The 22,134-nt window shown below is 46.1% G+C and overlaps 1 protein-coding gene across 3 annotated transcripts in view; it reads right to left on the minus strand.

Annotated features, from left to right (window-relative positions):
* Positions 1–1,667: 1,667 nt before the first annotated feature.
* Positions 1,668–22,134, minus strand: part of LOC105357636 — a 315,534-nt gene continuing 295,067 nt past the window's right edge. For all 3 annotated transcript variants that reach the window (XM_023953741.1, XM_023953739.1, XM_023953740.1), the window contains 6 exons: positions 12,421–12,573; positions 12,199–12,343; positions 12,010–12,123; positions 2,553–2,646; positions 2,373–2,481; positions 1,668–2,190 (listed from right to left, as the gene is read on the minus strand). In XM_023953741.1, coding sequence (XP_023809509.1) covers positions 2,165–2,190; positions 2,373–2,481; positions 2,553–2,646; positions 12,010–12,123; positions 12,199–12,343; positions 12,421–12,573 — 641 coding nt within the window. In that variant the 3' untranslated portion in view covers positions 1,668–2,164. The remainder of the gene's footprint in view (positions 2,191–2,372; positions 2,482–2,552; positions 2,647–12,009; positions 12,124–12,198; positions 12,344–12,420; positions 12,574–22,134) is intronic.

Below are 22,134 nucleotides of genomic sequence, written 5' to 3' on the forward strand. Positions count from 1 at the left end.
TACTTACAACCAATCACAGTGGGGTAAATGACTCTTGGGGCCGTGACAATGAGCGGGCTTTAAAGCAGGAGAACATTTACGGCAGGAGACCTGACAGCCCCCTCCCTCCCCGGACCACATTAAGGAGTTCCTTACTTTCCTTTTTAGAACGTATTTATTCGCTCGTAATTTTCTGAATCCATGCAGTCAGTGCTGAACTTTTTTCTGGGCTAACTGAGGGTTACAGTTATGGTTATGGTTACGGTTAGGCGCGTGGCGGTGTATCAACCACGACCAAATGGTTTTCATGCACGGCTGTTACGGCAGCACACAGATATACTGCTCCCGCGGGAGATGGTCAGCTGAGGAGAATAAATGTCCCACACCTACATGCGTGACAGATAACGGGCTTTAACATTAAACACGTGGCGTATAGTTATATAGCGCCTTTCTTCCTACAAGGACAAAGCGCTTTACAGTCACAGACCCATTCACCCAGTCACACACACATTCACACACACAGATTCATACACTGGTTGCGGCTCCGCTGCCAAACACAGGCACCCGCCTACCACCAGAGGCAAGGTGGGGTTCAGTGTCTTGCCCAAGGACACTTCGACTCATGGGCGTGCAAGGCGGGAATCGAACCTGCAACCTTACGGTCATGGGACGACCGCCCTACCTCTGCACCACGGCCGCCCCATGCAGCAACAACAAGACTTAGTCTTAGACGCACTTAAAACACGTGGGGAAAATGCAACGATAGACGTGTTTGAGATGAACCAGCACCTCGCCTAGATCATTAACGAGACTAGGCGGGGGTGGGGGGGGGGGAGATGAAGGCGAAGCTGCAGCGAAACTGAAGGAGAACAGGAAGTTGTTGTTCTTAACATTCAATTTAGTTTTATTATGCCTCTCCCCCTTAGTATGATCTGTGATACTATAACTTTTATAATTATTTGAATGTTTTGTAATGGATGTAGCCTTTTTTTAATCAATTGGTATTTTAAATTATTTAATTGATCACTGAACTACAAAAACCCATCAGGACACATGTCCCATAATGCATTGTTTTGTAGTCTGTAGGGCAGCTTTCAGTCAGTGCAGTACTAAATTTCCAGCTGTGTTTGCGTAGGTTGGGGTCTTGCTCCCACCCCTTTCTCGTGATATTTTTGTTTTGATTGACAGGTGATGTAGGAGCAAAAACAAAAATATACGTCGTTTCACACCAGGTGATGTGCGCCGGGTTGCGTCCATCTGGGTGATCTCAAACACGCTTATTGTGCATCTGGGCTGCACCTGTTTGGTGTTGCCAACATGAATTTCCATTATGAATTCCCCTGATGTTTACATGCGTTTAAGTATTGTTTGTAACAGTGAAATGACCGAACGGTTACTACGGTAATCACTTTGTTACTAAGCACTTCTTTATTCTGAATGTATGGTAATATGTTTACTATTTTTACTGTCATCACAGCGATGCTGCTGTCAGTTTACCTTCTTGTTGCATTTTCAAAAGTGCAGAATAAAAAATCATTGTAATTTCTGCATGTATTATTAAAGTATTTATTAGTAATACAGTGGAAATTAGTAGATTTGGTTAGCATGTTGATTTACGGTATGCGCCCCTAAAATGTTCAGTTGGGGGCCACTGTGCTCCTAGAGAAAAAAGTTAGTCTGGAGCCCTGCTTATTTAACCCTTTTAATGAAAGCATATTTCAGACCACAAAGACGACAACAGATGTCATACAGCATTTATTCAAAAGACAGAAAAAAATTAAACATCAGACCAAATGTTTCAGTGAATAATTTCCCAGAAAATGTTTCCTCCTACACCCTGCATGTCTAACACTGGGGATAAGGACGGGATTCTCTCTGATGACTAGAATATTTTCTCATCAGTCTAATTATCCCTCATATCTTTCAGTGTTGACAGCAATTTTAACATGCACACATTTTGGTTTTCTTATATTTCAGTAAAAAAAAACGAAGTTTTTATAAATTGTCCCACAGCCAAAAACAAAAACATATATAAAATAGTAAAAATTGCAACTATAATTGCATTTCTACAAACCAATCAAAGCAAACCCAATCTAAGAATAAAAAAAAACAAAAAATCACAAAACCCAGCATTTCCCCTGAAATAACCCAGGACAGAAGAAGATCTGACATCAGCGGTGGCAGGTTACACTTTTTCTCCATTCTTTACCTCTGAAATTCAAGACAAAACAAATCTTAGTACTTTTTTTGCCATCATATGACAAAGGTGGATAAAGGTGGAAAGATTTCATGTAATCCATGGACACCAGTGAAGATCACAAATCATTGAAGAAAAAAAGGACCCACTCCCTACATTAACATGCCTTGGATAGCACAAGGGTTACATTACTTACGCTCTCTCTTGAGTCGACCCAGCTTGCTTTCCAGCCGATCATTCTTCACACTCATGGATTCACTGGGAACAAACCAGGCTGCTACAGCCTTGAACATCAGCAGAAGATGCTGCACACAAACAAAAAGTTAAACTTCTGGAAGAAAACTACAGCTCTTCCTGCCTTCTGTGTGAGACAAACCTCAAAGGCGATGATGAAGATAAAACGCGCTGCCAGCACCCACCAGTACTGACTTGTCACAGAGTGGTCGTCTGGATTTCTAAAGTCTCTAAAACTGCAGACACAAAACAAAACTTTATCATACAGTGGCCAAAATTCAATTTTTGATTTACCAAGTAGATAAAAACTTTTGCTGGTATATTTATTACTGACATTGTTACATTTGTTAATACAGAAAAACAAAAACTGGACTATTTAATAAAATTACATGTTAAATGCAGAAAGAAAATAAGTCACAATATGATTAAAGAAGATGAAATAAAAGTAGTCATGGAGATAAATTCCTGGATTGGGCTTTGCTTATTTGCTGCTATATATACTTGCATGTGCAGGCGCCATCGATATGCATTGAGTCCATAAAGGACCTATATCATGCTATTGTTATGCGGGTTTGCCGTCCCGCTGTGAGGGGGGGGAGAGAAGCACATGAGATGATCATCAAGACTCTTTGGAACTAATTCAATTTTATTTATGCAGTAGCCCGGTTAGACTTCCGGTTTCCGGGCAATGGAGTAGGAGTGCGTTGCGGGGAGCTCCGAGCCTTTTTTCATATTTTTTCCTGTCAGCCCTCTACAAACTTCACGCACAACGATACCTCCATAGAAGCATCCTCCCCCTCAGCAGTGAAAAGCAATTTCACCTAACAATGACATCCAAGACCGCTAAATCGGCCAAAAAGGAGGAGGCCGGCCTGACGCTCGAGGCCATCACCACGCTGCTGGAGCAACACCGAGAGGCGCTAGCCACTGAGTTTAAGACCTCGTTCAATCTGTTGGACTCAAAGCTGGACCAAACACGCCTCGCGGTGGAGGACCAGGGACAACGTGTTTCATCTCTGGAGCTGGCTTCGGAGGACCTGAGTCAGCGGGTGACTGACCTCGAAGAATCGCTGAACACCCTTCAGGTGGCTAATGCTAAGCTCAAAGCTAAGGTGGCGGACCTGGAGGGACGGAGCAGACGTCAGAACATTCGGATCTTAGGGGTTCCGGAATCGACCGAAAGCGGCTCCCCGTCTAAATTCTTCTCCGACCTGCTTGGGGAGGTGTTCGGAGCAGAGATCTTACCAACCCCGCCAGAAATCGACCGTGCTCACCGCTCCCTGGCAGCAAAGCCGGCACCCGGGCAGCGCCCGCGGCCGGTCATTGTTCGTTTGCACCGCTACCAGACCAAGGAGCTCATCATCAGAGAGGCGCGCAGACGGGGGAAGCTGGAATTCCGGGGGAAACCCATCCGCGTCGTAGAGGACTACAGCCCCGAAGTCGCCGCTCAGCGGGCAGAATACAGGACGGTGATGACTGAGCTTTATAATCGAAGACTCAAACCCGCTCTGCTTTACCCTGCCAGGCTCCGTATCACTTTGCCGAATGGAGACAGAAAATGGATCGGTTCGGTGGATGAGGCAAACGAATACCTCAGCAGCTTCCCCCGATCATCTGGAGCCTCCTAACATGGTATCCAGTCAGCTGAGCTGACTAGGTAACCCCAGTGACTGCCCCTATTCTTACTCATCCCAAGGTAAAGGTATATTTTTGTATGCACAGACTGAAAAATGTTGTGTGTGGACACACTTTTTTTTTTAAATCTCAAAGTTGTTCGAGGAGCTTGAACCTGTTTTTATTTATTTATTTATTTTTTAATTCTTTATTGTTGTCCTTTGTTTACATATTTAATTACATTGTCTCTCGGAGCTCGGATAGGTTGTTAGAAAGGAAGAATAATTAACATTAAAAGTTGGTTTTGAAGAGCTTGATGCTGTATTTTTTAGCAGCTTTCTGGTTTGGGGGGGTATGGGTGGGGGGTGGGGGGGTTTCTGTCAATGCCAAAAACACTAAATCATTGTTTCTGTCACATGTTGGCCACCACCTTTGTTCTCTGGGTTGCCCTGGTTTTTTCTCACAGCTACATGCACCCAACTGTCGACACCATATTTTATATTGCAGACTCACATGGTGAGTTTCATTAATTTTGTAAGCTGGAATGTTAAAGGTTTAAACCACCCATTAAGCGGAGAAAGGTTTTCTCTCACCTCAAACAACTTAAAACAGACATTGCCTTCCTGCAGGAAACGCACATACGTAGTTCAGACACCGAACGTCTCCTAACAGGCTGGAAGGGACAACGTTTCCACTCCTCCTTCCAAGCAAAGGCAAGGGGGGTTTCAATTCTCATTGGCCCTAATATCTCTTTTGATTCTCATAGTGTGATCTCTGACAAATTTGGCAGATATGTTATAGTCACAAGAAAACTGTTTAACAAACAGGTTGTATTTGTGAATGTCTATGCTCCGAACTCTGATGACACTGACTTTTTTAAACAACTGTTTTCACTGTTGCCTGACCTAAACATATTTACTCCTATTATTGGAGGAGACTTTAACTGCTGGCTGGACCCAGTCCTGGACCGCTCCTCTAAAAAAGCCAACACAGTAAGTAGACCAGCTGCTCTCGTCAAAGCCTTTCTGTCAGATTACGGAGTTTGTGACGTTTGGCGTACTCTCCATCCTAAAGATCGCGACTACTCGTTCTTCTCGCAAGTCCACCATACATATACCAGGATTGATTATTTTTTTTATTGATCACCAGCTGTTACCACTGGTACATTCCTGCTCTTACCAGAGCATAATCATCTCAGACCACGCCCCCATTGTTCTGAGTTTGTCCCTGCCAGACATTCCACAAGGCAACCGATGCTGGCGGTTCAACTCAACCCTACTGTCAGATGAGAAATTTGTGCAGCTCATGGAGAAAGAAATAAAGTTTTTTCTTGCCACCAATACCTCCCCTGAGATGTCCAACCTTATTGTCTGGGATGCCCTTAAGGCTTACCTTCGGGGCCAGATCATCTCCTATACTGCTAATCTGAAACGAAAATCTTTAAAAGAACGCACAGATCTGAGCTTTAGAATCAAGGAGATAGATGAACAGTATGCCCAAACCAAGGATTCTAATCTGTTTAGCGAACGAATGGAACTTCAAACTAAACTGAACTTATTCTTAACTCATTCAGTTGAATGCATGCTTTTAAAAGACAAGGCTCAGTTCTATATCCATGGGGAAAAACCAAGCAAGCTGCTAGCCAACCAACTCCGCGGAGCCAGAGCAAAACAGAGCATCCCTGAGATTCGCCTGCCTTGTGGTCGCTTAACATTAGACCATCTACAAATAAACACCGCATTCAGGGACTTTTACTCACAACTTTACACCTCTGAGGCCCAGGATGAGCATGACACATCTGCTAACTTTCTAAACGCACTCAACCTTCCAACGCTGCCACCAGATCTTAGAAAGGCGCTAGATGAGCCCATATCTAACTCCGAAATCGTATCAGCTATTTCTTCTATGCAGTCTGGCAAATCTCCAGGCCCTGATGGCTTTCCAACAGAATTTTTTGCAAAGTTTTCATCCTTGCTTTCCCCACAGTTGTGTCTCGTGCTGTCCAACTCTTTCAGATCAGGGTCTCTCCCCAAATCGTTTACTGAGGCCTGCATCACCCTTATTGCTAAAAAAGACAAAGACCCAGCTGACTGTGCCTCATACAGGCCAATCTCACTCTTAAACACAGACACAAAGATCTTGGCTAAAGTTCTGGCTCGTAGGTTGGAGAATATCCTCCCTATAATCATCTCGAAGGACCAAACAGGTTTCATTAAACACAGGCACCCATACTTTAATATACGCCGGTTACTTGATATAATCTACACCTCTCCTGGGGGGGTCCCTGAGTGCGTTGTATCTCTCGATGCCGAAAAAGCCTTTGACAGAATAAAATTTAACTTCCTCTTTGCAGTACTTGACAGATTTGGCTTTGGTCCCAATTTCTCAGCATGGATCCAACTGTTATACTTATGCCCCACTGCCTCAATCCGCACAAACTCCCAATTATCAAAACCCTTCAATTTACACAGGGGAACTCGCCAGGGGTGCCCTCTGAGCCCTCTGCTCTTTGACTTGGCTATTGAACCGCTTGCTGCAGCACTCCGAGCCTGGGGGGACATACGTGGTATTCAGAGGAGCGGTACAAAACACAAAGTATCATTATATGCTGATGATCTTCTGCTTTTTATTTCGAACCCAGGGACCTCACTGACTTCGGCCTTGTCGGTGCTCACCCAGTTTGGGAAACTGTCTGGTTACAAACTAAATCTCGGCAAAAGTGAGCTCTTCCCCATCAATAGGGAAGCGTCCACTATGGACTATTCAAGCCTGCCCTTTAGAGTAGAAAAACATAAATTCTCATATTTGGGAATATCGATCACAAATAAACATAAAGATCTATTCAGAGAAAACCTCATGACCTTACTGAACCAAACAAAACAAACATTGGCACAGTGGTCACCTTTGTCTATGTCGCTGGTGGGCCGGATCAATTCTATAAAGATGAATATCTTGCCCAAATTTTTATACTTATTTCAGTCCTTGCCAGTTTTTATTCCCGGTTCCTTTTTTAACCAGCTCGACTCAATCCTCTCCGCCTATATCTGGCAGGGAAAACGTCCACGTCTAAGTAAAGTTCATCTGCAGAAAACCAAGTCCACCGGTGGGCTTGCCCTTCCAAATTTTCGACTCTAATACTGGGCTGCAAACTTGCGATGTATGGCATTCTGGCCATTTTACGCCGACCGATCTGACCCCCCTGACTGGGTGGAGCTGGAACTACACTTGAGTGGAAACACCTCTCTTCCTGCTTTGCTGGGTTCTTCCCTCCCTCTCCCCTCCACTACAGATATTTGTAACCCAGTAGTTAAACATTCTTTAAGGATATGGGTTCAGTTTAGGAAGCATTATGGTCTCTGTGACTTCTCACTCTTAAGCCCTATTGCTTCAAATCATCTTTTCATACCTTCCCTTCATGACAGGGGTTTTTAGGAGTGGCACAAGAAGGGCATTAGAATATTTAAGGATCTGTTTTTGGGTAACACTTTGGCCTCATTTGAGCAGCTAAGCAGAACGTTTGGTTTTGTAAAATCAGATTTTTTCAGATACCTGCAAATTAGACAGCATCTTCTCTCTGTCAGGCCTGGCATTGCCACCGTCCCGGACGAAACAGTTGTCGAGACCATCCTTTCATTGAACCCGTCCCACAAAAGACTTATTTCAGTTCTATACAACCGGCTGACAAACCTAAAAACGAATTGTGCGGCCCAGCTTAAAACAGCGTGGGAGGGGGATCTGAACATGTCCATATCTCCAGAAACCTGGAATTTAATGCTGAGACAAGTGAACTCTTCGTCTCTCTGTGCTCGCCACCGTCTAATCCAGTTTAAAGTTTTGCACAGGTCACACATCTCTAAGTCTAAACTATCTCACATGTACCCTAATATCAGTCCCTACTGTGATAAATGTAAAACTGGGGTAGCCACACTTATCCACATGTACTGGTCTTGTCCATCCCTCAGCGGGTTCTGGGTGGCAGTGTTTCAGACTCTATCCTGGATACTCAAAGTCTCGCTGCAGCCAAACCCTCTGACTGCTCTGTTTGGGATCATTGGAGAGGGGGTGATTCTAACCCGAGAAAAACAACAAACTCTGTCTTTTGCCTCTCTCTTGGCTAGACGTGCAGTCCTGGTTAGGTGGAAGGATGCTGCACCCCCGACTCACAAACAATGGTTGGCAGAGATCATGTCTGGTTTGCAGCTCGAGAAGATCAGGTTCTCACTCAACCATAAGAGCAGGAACTTTCAGGAGATGTGGGGCCTTTTTCTGGAGACATTTCAGCAGATTTGGGAACGAGGCAACCAGGGTGCTTTACCGTGTCGAACCTAGACTGGCCTTAAACCCAATTTGTGGTGCCAGTGTGGTACCCAGCTAGAAAGTGGGCAGTGACAGAAGGAGGGGGAGGGTAAGGGTTGTTTCAGTTTGTTTATTTTTATTTCTTGTTCTGTTTTGATGCCGTTGGCTTTATTTTATTATTTTTCTACATTTTATTACTTCTTTTTATGCTTATTCCAATTTTTTATTATTGTTTTTAGTTCTGTCAAGTCCTGCTGTTTACTACTGTGACTTTGCACTATGTATGTCTTTATGTTCTGGAAAAGTCAAATAAAAAGATTTTGAACTTATTTATGCAGTAGCCCAATATTACAACCAGTGAGTTATATCGATAGCGGCGACATGACATGATTCCTTGTGGTAGCAGAGCACACATTTTGGGGAGGGTGGGTCACCGCTGCAACTAAGCATTTTCATTGAAGTTTGAGCTTTAACCCCCTGACTGTTTCTCTTGTTTAACAACAACAAATGATAGCTTTTACATTGAATGGTATGTTATTTATCATATATGTTCATCTTACATCTGGAATGTCTAACATTTATTTGTTGTAAAGGTTGATTAGGGCTCGTAATAATTAGTATAATGTTAATTTATGATTATGACAGTATATTATTACAAAATTATTGGCATTGAAAATTAAGAAAAAGGTTATCCCTTAAACTCACATTTTAAGTAATGTGAGTTTTTTTTCTATTTTTTTTATTGTGCTCACCATAAGCGGCATGGAACCAAAGAAAAATAAAATACATATATATATTGAGGAGAGTTACAAGTACCTTGGAATTCCACAGGCAAATGGCAACCTGGAGCAGGCAACAAGGAAAGCTGCAACAGCTAAATACCTCACACGAGTAAGGCAAGTCCTGGGAAGCCAGCTCAATGGCAAAAATAAGACCCGGGCAATAAACTGCTTCGCACTGCCAGTTATCAGATACCCTGCAGGAATAATAAGATGGCCAAAGGAAGATATACAGACCATGGATGTTAAAACACAAAAGATCCTCACCATGCATGGAGGGGTTCCACCCCAAATCCAGCACCCTGAGACTGTATGCTAGCCGCAAGGAAGGAGGCCGAGGACTAGTGAGCGTGGAACCCACTATCCAGGATGAAACATCCAAGATGCATGAATACATCAAGCTCAAGTCCCCAACTGACAGTGTGCTCAGTGAATGTCTCTGGCAATGGAGAACAGAGGATACAGTGCTGGAGGACAGATCCTCATGGGAGGACAAACCCCTGCATGGGATGTACCACCGGACCATAACTGAAGTGGCTGATATCAAGAAGTCCTACCAATGGCTAGAAAGGGCTGGCCTACAGGACAGCACTGAAGCGCTCATCCTGGCAGCTCAAGAACAAGCCCTGAGCACCAGAGCAATAGAGGCTCAGATCTACCACACCAGACAAGACCCAAGGTGTAGGTCTACCACACCAGACAAGACCCATGGTGTAGGCTGTGCAAAGAGGCGCCTGAAACAATCCAACACATAACTGCAGGGTGTAAGATGCTGGCAGGTAAAGCATACATGGAGCGCCACAACCAAGTGGCTGGAATAATAAACAGGAACATGTGTGCAGAATATGAACTGGAAACCCCAAGGTCAAAATGGGAAACACCTCCGAAGGTGGTAGAGAATGAGAGGGCAAAGATCCTGTGGGACTTCCAGATCCAGACTGATAGGATGGTAATGGCGAACCAACCAGACATTGTAGTGGTGGATAAAGAACAGAGGAAAGCTGTTGTGGTGGATGTGGCAGTGCCAAGCGATGGGAACATCAGGAAGAAGGAACATGAGAAACTGGAGAAATACCAGGGACTCAGAGAAGAACTGGAGAAAGCCTGGAAAGTGAAGGTAACAGTGCCTGTGGTAATTGGAGCACTCGGGGCAGTAACCTCCAAGCTGGAGGAGTGGCTACAACAGATACCTGGAAAGACCTCAGACCTCTCAGTCCAGAAAAGAACAGGAACAGCTAAGATACTGCAGGGACCTCAAGCTCTTAGGCCTCTGGTAGAGGACCCGAGCTTGGAGGAGAAACCACCTGTGGAAGGGTGAGAGGGGCTTTTTTTGTTTTTATTGTATAAAAGCTACTTAAATGCCACCGTAGGCTGGAGATAGCATTGTCATGTGGGCGCAGATGAACTCTCCAAGATGGCGCCGCGCGAGGCCACCGTTGGCCAGGCTTCCCAAACCGGCGTGTCGCATCTATCTATATAACTCGGTGATTACAATAATAGTCATCTCAACTTGTTGAGATGTCATGTCGAACAGCATGTTGTGTTACTAATGGAGGGACTGACTTGAGAGACCATGTTGGGAATGCCACAGCGGTAAATGGAGGAGAACTAGTTGATTTAGGGTCAAGGTAAACTGTGAGTCAGCCCGAAACCCTCACCCAACCCGTTGAGTTTTTGGTATCCGAAACAATATCAGATGAGATACTGTTGTTTTGTTTTTTTAATCAAAACACAGTACCATTGTTGACCTTGGGTTACGGTTAGAGGTAGTATTGATGAAATCTTAACAAACCCATCCCCATAAATTAAGTGTTAGTAGGCTCTGAAATGTTCTCTCTGTTAAATGAAACGAAACATAGATCAATTAAAAAAAAGAAAAACAGGTGCACGCTAATGCAGAGTTGGAGATTGGTCAAATTAATTGGGTAAAAGTAATTTAGCCTACACTGGTCAATACATGCACAAGACAACTACAGCTCACACATGCAACTGAAGCACAGTGTTGGGTAAATTATTTTTAAAGAGAAACTGATTACTAAACTTTAGCTACCAGATGAAATTGTAATTAAATTACTTTACTCCCTAATTTAAAAAGTACTTCACTACTTGTTACTTTACTTTTCACTCACATACAAATTCTCACAGGAATAAAGCTAGCACAAACAAGATACCTTTGTAAAATCCACGAAATAAAAACATAGAGGCTACAGAAGAGCAATCAGATTTTTTAGCACCACCTCATTAATATCACCAGCTGAATATGACAAAAATGTACATCGTATGGTAGCACTACATAGTGTATAGACTGTTTGCTCATTGACAGTAGAGAAGTGGAAAGTAGTTCCTCTTCAGGACAAAACTTGCACTTAACTGAACTGTTTTTTTGTTTTCAACAAATTGAAAGTAATTTGAAAATCTCCAGTTGTCTAATGCCCCTACGTATTCATCAACATCCATATTTCCACTTTCTTCATCTTACTTTGACCAATCTCAAACTTGGCATTAGCTCATTAACATCTATTAATTGTAAATTTAATTATCAAATTTTGAACTGGAACTCTGTTACTGACAAAAGTGTTTAAGTTACAGTAATTTGTTACTCTGTAATTAATTACCCCAACATTGCTTAAAGTCAAGCAAACACATGCCAAGCACATATCACACACTATTTGCACAAAGGTGAGCTGACACCTGTGCTCAGGGGAGTGTCTGTGTTCTGCTGTGGATGATGGAATGTAAAAAGAGGGGGAATGCCCGTTCACCCCCACACCAAGACCCCCGCCGAAGGCGAGGCTGCTGTGGTAGTGAGGGCCCCCCAGACACCTGCGTGGGATAACAGATTGAGAAAATCCGCCTGCCAGGCCACCCAGATTAGGGGCGTAATGACCGCCACAATAGTTCATGTCTTACCTGCACTCAGTCACATTGAAGAAATGTCTTTCCTTCGGACGAACAAAGTCATCTGTTTTGTTGTAATGCAGGTAGGCCGTCGTCAGAGTGCTGTTAATGTAACCACTCATGCAGCTGCAACAACAAAACACATGATGGCATCTCAGAGTCCGTCTGCAGAGGGGACATCAGTCATTTTGAGGGACTTACTGTGTGCCTGTCAAATTTCTGGCGCACGGGCCGTACCCGTAACGGTAGACGAGGCGAGGAATAAAATTAGATGTGACTCCAATAACCAAACCATTGGTAATCACTGCCAATACTCCAATAGCCTCCAGGACATTTGTCCAAACACCTACAGACACAAAACCATTTAACTTTGACAAAGACGACACCAAAACACCTTGAAATAAAAACTGTTGAACAGTTTACCAATGCTGTTGGTCTTTTTTGGAATCAGGAGTTTTTGGAGCCGGACCATCCTGATGGCAGCCAGACGGATTGCACCAACGTTGTTGATCAAAGCCATCAAGGGTGCAAGAGGGAACGCAGCCACAAATAAGGTGGTGAAACTGAACTGAATCACTGCAAAGCAAAACAAGACTCATCAACACAACGCAAAGCAGTTTTTCACATTTTATCATCCGTTACAGGCAAACGTAAAAGGTAAATGGCTCAAAAAGAAAGCTAAAACAGCAGGAAAGTGACTAAATATTATACATAACCCTGCTAAGCAACCGCATAACAACTACTAGGAAGCCTACAAATACAAAATATATTCAAAATATTCCAAAATAAAAAAAGGAAGAAAAAAAAGATTAAATTAAAACCCAAATTTATTCAGTCGAAAGATGCAACAGCAAGTGGAAAAAGCTTAAAACTGAAAGCTTGATCTAAAGAAGTATTAGCAAAGAACAAAACATAATGAAACATTGGTAAAACAAATCAAATACGTGTTAAATATTTAATCAATTGCAAGATGCAATGTGGACAATGCAATTTAGTATTAAATTTTTTCTTTTTCTTCAACTTGTCCTGTCCAACAGCTGGGCAGACAGATGAGAGCTGAGGGCCTTTTGTGTCGGACATATTTTACTTTAACAACATGGGTTATTAATCTTCGAACAAACCAGAGGTCTGTAACCTGAAAAATGAGAATAGCAAAATAATACATTTTAATATAGCTCATATTAATTAAAATTCTATTATGCAATACTAAAACAAGTTATCTGAAAAATAAATACCACAGACGACCAAATGGTCGCATTTTGCAACCAAAATTTGAGTGTGCGTCTGAATTTTACAGTCGCACATGTGCTACCAGTAATTTTGCCTTCCCCACCCTCCGTATTTTTTTATACATTAAACGTGGAAGGGGCACGTCAATGATCGATGAAATAATCAATGAGACGCACACGCCCGCAAATACACACTCGCACACACGCACACACAAGCACACATACTCATGAGACATGAGCACACACTAGCATTTCATTGAGTGATGCCTGTCTGTGAGGCGGCCAATGTGTGTGAGAAGAACAGGGAAGTTGGCAACAGGGAAGCCACTGCAAGTGGCTAAAATGCGTGGAGGGGGAGGGGATTAGAGATAATCCAGCGCGCGTTAACATCTGTGGGAAGGAAACGGAGACAAATATCACAACCTGATATGTGCGTCTGAGCGATGAGCAAGCAAACCAATGACTCGTTCTTCCGACCTGCAGCTAGTGTACCAGTGCCAGAGTCTACAGCAGGGGTCTCAAACTCGAGGGCTATTTGCGGGCCCCAAGATGATATTTTGCGGCCCCCGCCTTAATATGAAAGTTTAATGCGACCCGCCAGTTTGTATGAATGACACTTTCTCAGTGTCGAGCGTGTAGCTGACAAAGCAACCAATCACAGTGGGGTAAATGACTCTTGGGGCCGTGACAATGAGCGGGCTTTAAAGCAGGAGAACATTTACGGCAGGAGACCTGACAGCCCCCTCCCTCCCCGGACCACATTAAGGAGTTCCTTACTTTCCTTTTTAGAACGTATTTATTCGCTCGTAATTTTCTGAATCCATGCAGTCAGTGCTGAACTTTTTTCTGGGCTAACTGAGGGTTACAGTTATGGTTATGGTTACGGTTAGGCGCGTGGCAGTGTATCAACCACGACCAAATGGTTCTCATGCACGGCTGTTACGGCAGCACACAGATATACTGCTCCCGCGGGAGATGGTCAGCTGAGGAGAATAAATGTCCCACACCTACATGCGTGACAGATAACGGGCTTTAACATTAAACACGTGGCGTATAGTTATATAGCGCCTTTCTTCCTACAAGGACAAAGCGCTTTACAGTCACAGACCCATTCACCCAGTCACACACACATTCACACACACAGATTCATACACTGGTTGCGGCTCCGCTGCCAAACACAGGCACCCGCCTACCACCAGAGGCAAGGTGGGGTTCAGTGTCTTGCCCAAGGACACTTCGACTCATGGGCGTGCAAGGCGGGAATCGAACCTGCAACCTTACGGTCATGGGACGACCGCCCTACCTCTGCACCACGGCCGCCCCATGCAGCAACAACAAGACTTAGTCTTAGACGCACTTAAAACACGTGGGGAAAATGCAACGATAGACGTGTTTGAGATGAACCAGCACCTCGCCTAGATCATTAACGAGACTAGGCGGGGGTGGGGGGGGGGGCGAAGAATGAGCGCTGAAGGTAAGAAAGAGAATGAACAACTGCTCACCTGGGCTTAAATAGGACGCTGAGCAGGTGAGTTAATTGACTGAACCGCCCTAGGGGAGTAACCTGTAAAACACTGCTGCGAGTATCTTTTTTCTTTTTTTTTTCTTTTTAACTTGTTCTGTCCAACAGCTGAGCAAACAGATTAGAGCTGAAGGCTTTTTGTGTTGGACAGGTTTTACTATCACAAAAAGAGGTTATATAGCTTCAAGAAACTAGAGTGTAGCTTTGTATTAACCCCATTTTGCTGTATTAGTTTTTATTTATTTGTTACATTTAGTGTGTGTGGGGAGGGAGAGGGGAGAATGTGAGGGGAGGGTGGAAGAGTGTAAAAGGAAGAGGTGAAAAGGTGGGGGATACAAGCACTGATTTGAATTAAGTTATTATTTTAAGCTGTAACAATTCTACCTGATCTGCTGAAAAAACAAATATTACATCAAAGGTGAAAATCTGACACTAAGATAAGCGGAAAAAAAAATTCTGTCCATCAATACAATGTGGGTAAGGAAGAGGGATGAAGCAGACAGGGAGCAGTGTGGCAGTGTGCACGTGCACGTGGGGGTGGGGATACATGCATGCTGCCGACGTGACCCGTGTGTTCATAAGGGGGACCAGATCCTACCCAGCCAGACCAGGAGAGGGGAGGAGAGCCCCCCAGGCCAGGAGCCCCCCGAGCATCCGCACCCAGGCAGCCCGGGAGGAGGGGAGGAGGGGACCGCCCACCCCACCGGCCAGGCACAGAGAGGAACCCCCTACAGGGCCCCCCCCCAGTGCCCAGAGGCACAAGCGAACCCAGTGTCCGGCCCCCAGGCCACAAGACAGGAGCGCTTAGCCGTACCAGGCGGCAGCCATGGGGGCCACCGGGCACCGGACACCGAGACAAGGGCCAGGGACGAAACCCTCTCAGTGCCCTCCCCTCTCTGTGATGGGAAGGGAAAGCCCCAGAGGGTCCCAGCGAGCCAGCCCCCAGATCCGTCCTACCCATGCACTCACGCACACATACTCACAATCATCTGGTTACCCTCCCCACCCCCCGCCGCCACACAGTAACCCCCCCCCCCCAGCCGGCCGACCCCCAGCGCCGCATGTCCGATCCCCCCCCGCAGCCGACAGGGTTCCCATAAGCCCGGCCGCCCTGAGAAGACCAGGCGGGTGAAGACCGGCCTCCCCTCCCCCCCCCCCCCGACCCCACCCATGTATGGAGGTGTGGGAGTGCTGTGTGTGTGCTGCAGGTAAAATAGGAGGTCCTCAGTGATGGGGGCCCCACCGCTGCCAAGCCGCAGAGCCCCCCACTCCGGGGTCCCTCTGTGTGTGGTGTGTATTTGCTGTGTGTGTGCTGCTAGCATGCAGTGTGTGTGTCTACAGAGGAAGTTAAAATTGGGGGGGGGGCCAGCGAAAGGTGAGCACGGATGTTTCACTGTGCCCCCCTCCACCAGACCCCCTCCACAAGGCCCTAGATGAATCAGAGTGTCTAATATGCAAGTAAAAAGCGGGGAGGAGGGCGGGTGCCGACGAGGACCCAGAGAGGGGTATCCCCAGTGAGCCCCGCCAGCATACCCCTCCCATCCAGTTCCCGGAGCCCTATGTGCCTGTGTGCAATATTTGTTTGGGTGAGAGCGGGGAGGAGCAGGACTGATGGGCACAACCGGGGGAGAAGGCTCCCCCGAGGGACCGGCCCCCCAGCCGGCTGCGGTAGGCGTCCCCCCCTCCCAGAGCGGCCAGACAGCCAGAAACAGCAAGCCAGCCGCAGTTGGAGGCCAGAGCCTCGTAGCGCCGAGAGACAGCCAGCAAGGAAGGGTCCCGGTGCCAGAACGGAGGGGCAGGGGGTCCAGCCCAACCATTCATACCCTGACCCCCCTAAGGACTAGCACGCCACCCCCCCAGGCCCCCCCCTCCTAAATAAATAAATAAATTAAATAATAATAATAAAATAAATAAATAAACAATAGTAATAACAATAATAGAAATAATAATAATAATAATAATAATAATAATAATAATAATAATAATAATAATAATAATGATAATAATGAAATAAACCCACCCAAGTGAACCCCTTAACCCCTGCTGTGACTGCGGCGTCGACCCCCGGGGGGCCAGGCCACGCGCCAATTACCGGCCACGGGCGAAACACCGGCCATGGGCAGACGACCCCAAGCCCCCCAGCCCCCGCCATGGCTACCAGCCACCCAGCACGGCACCCGGCCGCCGTTCCCGGTCAGCCGCACTGCCTATCCCGCGCCCAGAAGGCATCCGCCCAGGAACCCCTGCCAAGTTGCCGGCAGAGTGTGCGCCCCCACCAGAGCCAGAGGCAACCAGAGCCCCGAGCCGGGAGAACGGCAGGCCCGGCAGAGCCCACCCCCCCAAACCCACCCCCGGCCGACCCAACCAGCCAGGACCCGGCCCAACCTATCACCATCCCACCCCTATTAGGTGATGTGACTAATCAGCTGGAGCCAGGGAGAGTCTGAGGCCGACAGGTTTTTTGTGGAGGACATTATCTCTAAACTAATATGCTCTGGCATGAGGTTTCTGTAGTGGTTGATGCTAAGATTATTTTTAGATTTCCAGTTTAGGAGGATAGTTTTCTTTGCGATACATACAGCGGTGAGAACCATATAAGCCTTGTTAGATTCCATGTTGATGTTATTCAGGTCACCTAATAAGCAGCACTGCAGCGAGTATCTGCCCGAAATACGATAAATCGTCATTTCAGTCAGACAACTCTTGCAGTAAGAAATATTTATTTGACATACTTAATTTTCCACATTCTTTAAGTTGGCATTCACATCTTTTCATTTGGCATAAGGCTCCGTTCAATTCCATGAGAAATTTCCCTAAAACTTTCGGGTAACAAAACCCCCAACACTAAAATCACCCAGAAGAAGAAAAATGTGAATGTATAATCAGTGTGTAATAAAATGGGGTGTGTTTTCGGCAGCATTCCATTTGCATTTCATTTCCCAGTATGACTGCTATGTGTGACCCGGCACCATTGACCGTTTGGGCCGCCCCTGTTCGAGTACAGCGCCACGAAGGGAACATGCTAACTAGTGGATCTGCTATGTGTGACCCGGCACCATTGACCGTTGGGCCGCCCCGTTCGAGTACAGCGCCACGAAGGGAACATGCTATCTAGTGGATCTGCTATGTGTGACCCGGCACCATTGACCGTTGGGCCGCCCCGTTCGAGTACAGCGCCACGAAGGGAACATGCTATCTAGTGGATCTGCTATGTGTGACCCGGCACCATTGACCGTAGGGTCGCTTCCGTTAGTGGAAACCACTAGAGGAACATACTATCTGAAAGAGAGAGGGAAATAAATAAAAGGGGAGCCAACGTAAAATTACTCATACCTGATCTTAGAACGTAAGCTCACTTCCGCAAAACGCTGTGCAGAACTATAATTTAAACCGCCAAACAACCCGTATGAGACACTAACTTAACATCCAATCCAAAGCTTCCGATGGCGTATTATGACATGCTTAACAGCCATTCTTCAAACTTCTATTAAACTAAGAACAAGCTTGATGGCCATAAACTTCTTCCATTTTGGCAACTATATATACACGTGCTTAAGTAACATCCTTTATTTCGAAGCTCCCAACGACAGTACAACGAACGAGCTTAATAGCCATAATTTTCTCCATTTGGCATACCAATTATAAGCGCTCAAGGAACATCCATTTATTTGAGGTTCCATCCAAATATTAAGAACGAGTTCAACGCCCATAATTACTGTGTTTTTCAACGCCCATAATTACTATGCTTCATTGGCATACTACACACAAATGAGCTTAAGAACCAAATTCGAGCTCCGCGCATACTATGATACAACTTAGAACAACCTAAATTTTGAGGCTTCCACCTGGCTATAATTTTCTTTTAACATCTATGATCGAAGAATTTACATTCATTCTGCTGTTGACATTGATTGATTAATTCAGTCAGAAGTGTCATTGTAATGCAGAGGAGGTCCACCGCCCCTTCACTGTCAGTGCAGCAATTGGTACGTCGAGCAGTCATCGTTGCAGCACCAGATCATGGAATGCGGGGATGACATCATTTTCTGGAAACGGAGAAGCTGATCGGGGCGTAGGGGTTCGCAGGCTCAGGATGCGATGCATAGATAAAGACAAAGCAGTATTAGTCTTGGCAAGAATATACAAATAACCCAGAAACTGATCAGTTTCAAAATGATTGAGATAAATTAAATAACAGTGCTTTTAAAGAACAAATCTGAGAAAGTGAAATTTAGTAGATAGTTAAGGTAAAGACCCATTGTGGATTTATCGCACCCTAGAAACCACCATAATTACAAATTCCAACAGTGAAATGATAGTGAAATATATAACCTGCACAAAATCTTAACACCAAATTTTTATATACTCCAATGATAAGAAAAGTAACCTTTGACAGTTTCAGAGGGACGCACCTTCAGGAGGCCATCGAGGAGTAGGTGATGGGAAGAGTAGCTGTGGAGATTTTTTAGAAGACTGACTTGTGGACACAAGATTTAACTCTTGAACTAAGCTTGAGAGCGCAAGCGATATATTTCCTACGGTCAGGGTAGAAATTGCTCAAGGTGTTATTTAAACATTAACCAAGTCAACCGATGACACAATACTATCATTCACTATTGAAACAGCCTTAATATAATCTCCAAGGATGAAATAACCGGACGACCCCTTAAAAACCATCAGAGCTGTAGATTCTGGCGGCCGGACAAACACAAACCACTCTTCCCCAAACCAGAAGGCGCAGACTCAGAAGAACAAGTGGAGGGAGCCTGAAGACACGACAGTCATCACAAAACCACTCCAAGCATAGAGAGGGAAAGATCAAACGAAAAACACGAAAATCCAGAACAGGAACACGGGGCCCAGGATCGAACTACCCAGAACAAGAACATAAGATGAACGGATGACCATAGGACCAAAGCCACAGCAAATGTCAGGTGGCCCAATCATTGACAAATCATAGTCAACAAAAAACTGAATAAACGACATGCCGCACAAAAGCTAGAGATGACATAATGGGGAGAGACAAGCATCAATGAACCACCCAGATCCATAGAAGAAAAATAAAACCGGACGGGTGGAGGACCATACATTATAGACAACGTGGAAACCCAGATTCGAAAATAAAGTTTTTCCACAGAGATTCAAAAGACCAGGGATACAGAAGAAAGTTGGCCACCAAGAAATCATCAATAACTCGCAAAATGAAGGGCACCCATCGCCTACAAATATCCAGTACAGAGCTTCTGATTATAAAGTCGATATTATGAGGACTACCACGACAACGGAAAGGTAAACCGACAAATACTTCGAGCGCCAACTGAATGCCAATAGACGCCACTGAGAGGCATAGAGGCAGAACAGTGAGACCATCAGCGATAACAGTCATCCTCAGCCTTATATCGCGTTCGGAGGAAAATTGTGGAGACAGCATGGGGAGCTGAAGAAAATCTATACCAATCCTGAAGGCGCATGGGGAACCAGGCCGCTGATGCCCAGAAGATGAACTGCGAGGCGATAACAGGTCCAGATCAAGTCACGTCAACCTGAACACTTCCCAGGGGCCACCCTCAGTGGCGGCTTTGAAAACGATGCCCCGGAAGAATCCATCACATAGCCCCCACAAACCTCCAAACCAAACCATAGAGAGAACAACAAATTAACTCCCCAGCCGAGAAAACAAGGCCGCGGCGAGACTGACACTCACCAATGCGGCCGACGCAAGTCCTTGAAGCCAGGGCAGGACCCACTGGGGTACACAGAGCAGGGAAAAACAGGCGGAGCAGAAACAGATGCAGAGCGTGCGGGGGCAGTGAACGAGGATCGCTGAGTGAATAAAATGAGCCATAAACGCTGCATAAGAGAGACCAATCACAGGGAAAATGTCCACAGAGCAGAGACGGGTCCAAGAGACACTGATTCACATTCTTTTTTTTTTTTTTTTTTTTTTTTTTTTTTTTTTTTTTTAACTTGTCCTGTCCAACAGCTAGGCAGACAGATGAGAGCTGAGGGCCTCTTGGGTTGGACATATTTTACTTTAACAAGAGGGGTTATTAATCTTCAGACAAACCAAAGGTATGTCTGAATAAACCCCTTTTGTAATTGAGGCCAAACTTTATTAATTTCAAACATGTCTGAAAATCTTTGGTGTTGGACCGGACGGAAAAGGAAAGAGGGGAAGAAGAAAGAGGGACGTTAGAGAGAGGGGGGGTAGGGGGTGATAATAGGAGGGGAAGGGGGATAAGACCATGAAGCAGCATAAAGCAACAAGTTTACTGGTTGTTAATCATTATGGTAAGGTTCAAATGTAAAAAAAAAACAAAAAAAAAGGGCGGAGCCTGTCCACACACACACTCAAATGTTATAAACACACTTGTTAGTTGCAAAAATGTCCACCTGTCGACATGTACACAAAACAGATAGTGTTCACACGCATACTTATGCCTTAAAACCAACTAGTGTGAAATATTTCAGTCATTCAGTCTGTTGAGCTGACACCTGTGCTCAGGTGAGTGTTTATGTTCTTCTAAAATGGATGGTGGAACGTGAAAAGAAGGAGGGAGAGTGCCCAGCCATCCCCACCCCAAGACCCCCACTGCACCAGCAGCGGCAGCCGGACTCCCCCCAACACCACACGGGAACCGGCAGGGAACAACCGCCGCCCGGGCGACCAAGCCCGCCACCCAGGCCAGGGCCAGCAGGGCCGCCGCAAGGCCCCCAGAGCCAGAGAGCAGGGAGGCACGGAGGGAAAGAGGGCGCCGCCCCAGCCCAACCAGGAGAGCAGCCCCCCCGCCGCGCCGGGAGAACCCAACGCAGGGCCCCACCGGAGAAGGACGCCCACAGCCCCAGACGAGCACCCCACCACCACCCAGGAGTTCCGGGCATCCCCCCGCCCCAACCCCAGGTACGGGCCAGGACCCCCCAAGGGAGACCCACTCCGCACTCCAGGCAGCCATCCGCCCGGCCAACGGTTGGTCCAGGGAGGAGCGAGGCAGGGGCCCGCCGCCCCCGCCCAGGAGGGGGGAACCCCGGGGAAAAAAGAGGGCCCACAAGGGGTGTTGTAAATATGGCCCGACCAGGCTCGGCCACAGTTGGAAATTTGGCGGGGCCCAGCACTCAGGAGCAAGGACCAGAACCCACCCCCCAGGGACACGAACACCCCCGGCTCAGATGTAATGTGAACCCCCCCACCGCGCGGAGAGAGCACCGCCGGGCCCAGGAAGCCAGCACCCCGGGGACACAGCCGCCGTTGCAAAGGGGCCCGTACCCCCCACCAGGGAAGAGGCAGGGGACAGATGGTCCTAGGTCCCACCTTCCTTGCAAAATGTGTGTGCGTGTATGTGTGTTTGAGAGAGTGTGTGTGTGCATGTGTGTGTGTTTATGTTGGGA

The sequence above is a fragment of the Oryzias latipes genome, chromosome 3 (assembly GCF_002234675.1).
Source record: "Oryzias latipes chromosome 3, ASM223467v1".
Lineage (NCBI taxonomy): Eukaryota > Metazoa > Chordata > Actinopteri > Beloniformes > Adrianichthyidae > Oryzias > Oryzias latipes.